Raw genomic sequence first — 7,989 nt, forward strand, 5'->3', positions numbered from 1 at the left:
AATTTCCTTCCCACTTAATTCCCACCTAATTCCAAAGACCATTAAATTCCGTAGTTTGGTTGGAGGGAATTGCAATTCCCCCATTTTCATGGAATTAAAATCCCATGTCCCCCCTGGTATTTTAATTCCTGGGAAAAAAAGATAGTGATGAGTCAAAATTACCCCTTTCTTTTTTAACCTAAAATTAATGTCTAACAACAATAATGGACATTTTTGACTTTATACTACTTATTCCCTTTCAATTCCCATGTATACCAAATATTGGAATTGAAATTCCCAGTAATTTTATTCCTGTCAACCAAACGCTGGAATTTAAATTCACACTTTATTCCCAGTAATTCAACTCCCATGGAATTACAATTCTTTTCCCACATAATACCCTCCCTCCAACCAAACGCCCTGTTAATTCCATGAAAATGGGGGAATTGCAATTCCATGGAATTGCAATTCCCTCCAACCAAACTACAGAATTTAATGGCCTTTGGAATTAGGTGGGAAGTGAATTTAAACTCCCTCCAACCAAACGCCCTGTTAGTTGTTGAAAGTAGATATTTTATATGTTATATTTTTAAAAAAGAGTAAATACCACCTAAGGTCCCTCGAGTTTGGTGGTTTCACAACCTATAGTCCCTAACTTTTGTAATTACCATTTGTGGTCCTCCGAGTTGTGAAATTTGACCAGTTGCCATCCTTCCATTAATTCCTTCCATCTAAGCCGTCAAAAGTGGGGGTAAATTTGTCATTTTCCATACTGATTCCTCTCCCAGCTCATCACCTCATCTTCTATCAACGCCCCATTTCTTTTAGCTCCTCTTCCGATTCCGACTCAGTCTATAATCTCCATTGTCGTAGCCTTTCCTTCAATCTCCCATTCGAATTTGTAGGGTTCGTAATTTGGGCTTCGTCGATTGCTCGAACGGTAAGGAGAATAGGACCGCTGGTCATGATGGTTATTATGAGAGGAAGGCTCATACCTTGAGTTGTCTGGACTATGGCTACGACTCCTGCTGTCGCTGAGACTGCGACTCTGGCTTCGGCTAGAGCTACGGCTGCGACTCCGATAATGACGGCGATACGAATCGGATTCTGGAGAGTACCGGCTACAGTCGCGGCCGCTATCTCTGTGGCTCCGGCGCCATTCTTCTGGGATTTCAATCGCAGAGGTTAGTCGACCCATTTCACGATAGGCTTTGACGAGGAAGGGTAAAATGGCAGTGGTTTTGGAGACAATGATGAAAATCGCTGGAGATCAATTGTGCCCAAACGAATGGCGGTGACCCATTATCACACCCTCATAATTGAGCTTAAGTTATGGCCTTTTGGTGAGTACTAGGCATATTATACGATCTTTGCCGTCGACTAAGAGGGTGTCAGCCGCCGGAAACAGAGGGTGTTGGCCTCCCTCAGCTTTACCGGCGAGGTTTTTCCGACGTCGGTGTTGCAAATCGAAACGGCTTCTTCGTTGGAAATTGATCCTCCGACTTTTCTCACTCTCTCTTTACAGGAAATAGCCAACAACTAGATCAAAATGGGCAGGCAGAATTTCAACCAAGATACGATCTTTTCACCCGTAAGTGATGAAACTATCATCCAGATTTTCCAATGAAAGTGAAAATTCAAATTTTATGCATTTTTTTTTCCTCAAGATGAGGGCCTGGTTTAGGTGGAATTCCTAAGACTCCATTGAATCCACCTTCACAGCCCTTGATTTACTCTGTTGTTCGTGCGCATCCATTTTTCCTCTCTTCTGGGCTCTTCAATTCTTAGAGGTTAATATTATAATCAGAAAAATTATTAGGGCAATCTTTACAGAATTTACTAAACCAGTTGGGTCTCATTGTTTGCTCAGATCACAGATATTTTTGTGTGAATTCAAATATGAATCAGATCACTAATATTTGCCCTTTAAAAATAATAAACAAAGAGAAATTACTAATATATCCTTGTTTTAGACGGTGCAAACGGAAGGACAATAGAAGGTATGATTTCGCAACTCAGAGGACTACGAATGGTAATTACGAAAGTTAGGGACTATAGGTGGTTAAACCACCAAACTCGAGGGACCTTGGATGGTATTTACTCTTTTTAAAAAATAATTTTATTTTGTAATTTTTAAAATTATCTGTGCGCCAATTTAAGAGAAAGGCCATCGATGTTAAATTCTTTAGTGAACTATAAATTATAATTATTACAAAATATAAATGTTTAAAATTGAATTATTTAAGTTTTAAATGTTTATACATAATTTTTATGCATAATTAGATATAATTATCACAAAATATAGAATTTCAATATTAAATTACAAAAGTAAAATATTTAACATCAATATATAATTGTTACCAGAATGAATGTTTGCTTAAAAAAAAAAAAAAATAACTCTTGTAATAGTCAACCTATGGGCTGCAGTCAACGCGTGTCTCCTCAACCTCAAATTCTCAGAACATCATCATAGATCATAGGTTTAAGGGATCTTCTTAACTCTGCAGGTTAGGAACTTGGGATGAACAAGAAATCTGAAAACTGAAAAGTCTCATATTATAATTCATTGAAAAAATCAAAAGTACGGAGTTCTTAAAACCCAAAGTCAAAAACATCATTAATCTCCGCAAGAGTCCTTAAATGTTCAAGTCATTCCTCCACATCCACTGCCATGAAAATTTCCAGAACCTGCCTCAACAATCTCAAGATGCCCTTTTTCTCAAGGTCCAGCAAAGGTAAATTTTCTGCTCAAGCAGGCTTCAGAGTTTCAGTAATTGGATTTTCTTGCTTTCTTGATTTGCTTTTATTTACTCAAAAATGGAAAAAAAATTGTAACTTTTTTGTTATATGTATTGTTTGATCAAATCAAAAGGTTCAACTGAAGATGACCTGGAGAAAATTGCAGCCCAAGAACAGAAGCAGTTCCCCTTTGAAACCCTTGTTTCTGCAACCAAAAATTTTCATCCCAGTAACAAGCTTGGTGAGGGGGGTTTTGGCCCAGTTTTCAGGGTAAATAATTTTTACCAAATTCAAGTTTTTTTTTTTAAAGTTTCATTCTTTTCTGACTTTTGAAATCTGGGTATCTTCAATAGCTCATGAATTATTGATAATTTGTTGTGATGGAGAACTGAAATTCTAAGTAAGGTTTGATTTGTAGGGAACTTTGAGTGATGGGAGAGAAATAGCTGTGAAGAAGCTGTCACAGAGCTCAAGGCAGGGGAAAAAAGAGTTTCAGACCGAGGCGAAGCTATTGGCTCGAGTGCAGCATAGGAATGTGGTTAATTTGCTAGGATATTGTGTTCACGGGACAGAAAAATTGCTCGTTTACGAGTTCGTGTCGAATGAGAGCCTCGACAAGATTCTCTTCAGTAAGTTCTGCTAATTGCTTACAAGTTTATCGGTCCTAAGTTTTTGCATTGCGATAGATGATGAATTAGCCTCCCTATCGTTTTCTTGAAATCTATCGAATTAGAAACTAACTGAAAACCTTAATATGATACTATTAAGTATGGTAGCCTAAAAAATTACTAGGAACCAAAATGTTGCCAGCGACTTTTTTGTTTTCTGAAGTCTTTTGATACAGTTTACGTTTTCGGTTGCTATGCTGGTGAAAATTCAAAGCTGATTTGTTCAAGTCAATCATATTGATTAAGGCAAGAAATTGAACCAATTGATTCCCACTAGGCCTTGCCTTTATAACCACCGAAGAAAAAAAAGGTTTAAAGAAGCGAAGACTTTAGTTTTGTGTCATTAAAAGACATGAATCTTAATTCTTACGGTCCTTTTAGTTTTTGTTTTGAAATTTTCTCTTGTTTGCTACAAACATAATCTTACTGACTAGAATATTCTTGAGCTAGAGTCTGGCAAAAGAGATCAGCTTCATTGGAAAAGAAGGCACGATATAATTAGCGGTGTTGCCAAAGGCCTACTATATCTTCATGAAGACTCGCATAGTTGCATAATCCACCGTGACATTAAGGGTAGCAATATCTTACTCGATGATAAATGGATGCCGAAAATTGCGGATTTCGGAATGGCCCGACTCTTCGCTGAAGATCAAACGCACGTTAACACCCGTGTGGCGGGTACCAAGTATGTTTCCTCGAAACCTAAAATGTTGTTATACTAGACTAGATCGTATTTGTGGGGCCCTTATTGTATCGGCTGACTTGAAACAGTGGCTATATGGCGCCAGAATATGTCATGCACGGCCACCTATCCGTGAAGGCAGATGTGTTTAGCTTCGGGGTCGTGGTTCTGGAGCTGATCAGCGGTCAGAAGAATTCGACCTTCAACCAAGATCCCGGTTCTCAGAACCTACTAGAATGGGTAAGAATTTTATCCATCTATTATGAATTCTGTAGCCCGCTTTGCTCGTTTTATTTTGAGTTAATCTTTTCACCTGTGCTTCAGCTTAGTTTATATAGTACCCAAATATATGTCACTGAAGAACTTGAAAAACGTTCATATTACAATTTAAAAAGGAGAACTATTTAGCCTAATTTTGCTTTAGGTAAGTAACGTATATTAACTGGCTGGTTAGTACAAATAAACTCTCCTTGTTTCGTGTCTTGTTTGATGGCTTACACATGGTTTGAATTTTCTATTTGGCACCAAATTCAAATCTTTAAAGTTCGTCATTTCCTGGGAAAAATACAAAATCTCCAGATAAGAAATGACAAAGGAGAATACAACTTTGAATTGTCTTCTACACAGTTTTTCTGTTTCCATGTATAGAATGGTGTTACAAGTTTCTGGTGTTTTTTAGCATTGGTCTTGAAGAACTAATAGCGATCTTATGCTAGTTATCGTGTTTGCTCTTTGGTTCTATTAAGATATCAGCTCTGTTTTGTAGATCTTATTTTAGAGCTTAATAGTTCATTTTAAACTACAAATAAGCTATAAGATATGTTTGGTAAAACATATGGAGCTTAAAATAATAACTTATATTTTGAAATGTTACCATTTACCAAACAAATTTAAAATAATAGCTTATTTTGAAACGTTACTATAAGTAGCGTTTAATATATGCTAGTAGCTACTAGCTTTTAAGCTTTCAACTTTAACCCCTTTAAGTTAGCTTTTAAGCTAGGTATGCCAAACATAGCTGATCGAGACACGATTCTACATTCTACGTTTAGCGTTGTTTATGGTGACTTTAACTTTGCTCCAGGCATACAAGCTATACAAGAAAGGAAGGTGCTTGGAGATTATGGACCCGATGTTGACGACATCCGCCATTCCAGACGAAGTGGCGATGTGCATACAGATCGGTTTGTTGTGCACGCAATCCGATCCACAACTACGGCCTACCATGAGACGTGTTGTGGTGATGCTATCGAAAAAGCCAGGCAGTCTCGACGAAGAACCAACGAGACCGGGGTACCCGGGCTCTAGGTACCGAAGGTCTCGCAGGCCAACTGCGACGTCCTCTAGTGCCGGGACTTCAGGCGCCTCGGGTTCCCAGTCGTTTGGATCCACCTCCACCGGTAGTGTTACTGCTAGTGCAAGCACAACTAGTCGTACAATTCCCAAAATAGATCGGGGGAAACGCCCTATACAAGAGTAGTCTCATTCTTTTGGTAGTGTAGTTATATATAGTTGATTTTTGCTTAATTCTTTTGTGCATATGGTGTTCATATTATATAGAGTGAGAAGTCTGAATTATTGTTGCGGAAATGCACATTATTATAGATTTAATTCTTTAGTTATTTGTAGTGTAAATTTAATCCCTATGTTTCAGAAAAGAAATGAGTTGGTCATTAGTGTTTTTAATGAAACCATAATATCAGGGATTAAATTTGACCTATAAATAATTGAGAGATTAAATTTATATCGTAATCATAATTGAATGATTAAAAGTGTTATTTCTCAGTTATATTTTCAAATACTTGTGCCATTTGAATGGGTAATTTATGATAAATTTAAAAAATACTCCGTAATTTAATAACCTTACCAACTCAATACATTTTCACCAACATTTTGCATTTAAAAAATAAAATAAAATAAAGCTCAGATTATTTACTTGCCCAAAAAGTAATTTGCATTTAGCTTAGAATAATTTTAAAATTTTAAACTACATAGAAAAAGCAATGGAAGCAATAATCCCAACCCGATCTTGTAAATGTATTTTTTTTTTAACAAGAGAAACATATAATCACTATCCAAATGTGTGAACTTGGTAAATATTTTATACAATAGTAAGTGTGTTTGAAACAATATGATATACAATTACACATTAGTCTTTATCCAAAATAAAAAATAAAAAAAAATTCAAACCCAACCACACCAACAAAAGCCTAATTTCTTTGTTTATTTTATTAACATTTTAAAAACTTTTTTTCAAAAAAAAAATAATAATTAAATGTTCCAATAACCTCTTGGTCTCGTGGTAGGAGAGGCACAAAATTAACCATATGTCAAAGAGTTCAAGTTAGTCACATTGAGAGTACGCAATGTTTTATTTATTAAGTATTTAGTCTCTATTTATGTATTTTTATTGATGTAATTAATTTATAGTTGGTTGGTTTTATCATATGATAGATTGCAATTATATTACTGTTGAAAATTTTAGCTAAAATGACAATTTTGAGTGGCTATTTTATGGTACAAATATATATGGGGTCCACTTTCGATTTATATTGGGTCAAAGTAGATTTAGGTTCTTCGTCGATATATTGTATACTCAAAATAAATAATAGGTGAATGAGAAATTAATTCTCAAAGTGAACCTATATAAGAAATCAAAATTCACGAAAGGTGCCAATTTTGGCAACATTTCGGAAGGTGTTAATTAAGCACCCAAATCCACTTTAACCCGACTCAAATCGTAAGTGGACCTCACATATATTTGTACTACAAAAATAGCACTTATCATGTCATTTTTTGCTTTTTTCTAACAGCTCCTAACATCCTCGGCGGGTAACGAATCGGCGCTTTTAAAAAAAGTGTGAGTATCACAAGACTTGGATCCATGTTCCTTGCTTTCTTCTTTTTCTTGTCAGTAGGGATTATTTTCCCAAAAATTAAATCCTTTTGTATATCAGTATATATATTTATGTATGTTGGTTAGGACTATAATCTTCAAGATTATAAATTCCTTTATTTTCGAATTATATATATTTGTGTGTGTGTGTATTATTTTGTAAAATTGACTTATTCGACCTATAATTACTGCATTCATCGAGCTAAAAAATTATAGTAATATATCGAGAAACAAAATTTTAATATAGTTTTAAAATACATTAAATTATTATTATTATTATTATTATTATTATTATTGTTGTTGTTGTTGTTGTTGTTGTTGTTGTTATTATTGTTGTTCTTATTATTATTAGTTGATGAGAGGAATTCATAATCACTACCTAAAAATATATGGGTAAATCTTGCTCTAGGAAGACTTTGTACGACCTTTACATACAAAAATCATGTTCCACCTACTCGATTACATGTAGCAAAAATCCTCAAACATTTAATACAACTCAAATTCTCCTTTTAAGTATCCGGAAAGTGGTGAATTTTTAACCCCTCTCAACCCACAATAATGTAACATTAAATAACTTTGTTTTAGTTTTCAAAAAAAAAATAACTTTTTTTTTTTTGGGATAACTCGTGTTTAAATTCACTAGCCAGCTAGACTATATCATGGGCTTTTATAAATCTACCTTAAATCATATAAAAAAGAAAATTTTTGAATTGGTCAAATAATTCTACATTCTCCAGCCATATGTACACTTCTACCCATACATAAGATTCAAATATTTTGTGAAGTATGTCACTACTCACTATATGTTATTAAACACATACCTAATATGATTGCAACATACAACGGAAGATGACATATCATGTGTGCAAATTTCGGTAAAGCAAAAGAACATATAATCAGTAATATAAAGTGAAAAGTATGAAAGTGATTTTTTATTTTTTTAGAAAAATTCATAATCACTATCTAAAGTATACACAATGTAAATATCATTCTTATGTAATAGTCATCAAGCCTCATCGAAGAGA

The 7,989-nt window shown here is 34.7% G+C and overlaps 1 protein-coding gene across 1 annotated transcript; it reads left to right on the forward strand.

Moving 5' to 3' along the window:
- The first annotated feature begins 2,436 nt into the window (after positions 1-2,436).
- LOC109156888 (putative receptor-like protein kinase At4g00960) lies at positions 2,437-5,795 on the forward strand. Its single transcript, XM_019304768.1, has 6 exons — positions 2,437-2,714; positions 2,852-2,988; positions 3,137-3,347; positions 3,837-4,071; positions 4,158-4,308; positions 5,153-5,795. The coding sequence occupies exons 1-6, from the start codon at positions 2,651-2,653 to the stop codon at positions 5,546-5,548; spliced, it is 1,194 nt and encodes a 397-aa protein (XP_019160313.1). The 5' UTR covers positions 2,437-2,650; the 3' UTR covers positions 5,549-5,795.
- The last annotated feature ends 2,194 nt before the right edge of the window (positions 5,796-7,989 follow it).

The sequence above is a fragment of the Ipomoea nil genome, unplaced genomic scaffold, assembly GCF_001879475.1.
Source record: "Ipomoea nil cultivar Tokyo-kokei standard unplaced genomic scaffold, Asagao_1.1 scaffold2759, whole genome shotgun sequence".
Taxonomy (NCBI): Eukaryota; Viridiplantae; Streptophyta; class Magnoliopsida; order Solanales; family Convolvulaceae; genus Ipomoea; species Ipomoea nil.

Coding starts and splice junctions, on each gene's coding strand:
- LOC109156888 (XM_019304768.1), top strand. CDS start 2,651: ATGAAAATTTCCAGAACCTGCCTCAACAATCTCAAGATGCCCTTTTTC. Junction 3,348..3,836: donor CCTCGACAAGATTCTCTTCA/GTAAGTTCTGCT, acceptor TTCTTGAGCTAG/AGTCTGGCAAAAGAGATCAG. Junction 4,072..4,157: donor ACCCGTGTGGCGGGTACCAA/GTATGTTTCCTC, acceptor GACTTGAAACAG/TGGCTATATGGCGCCAGAAT.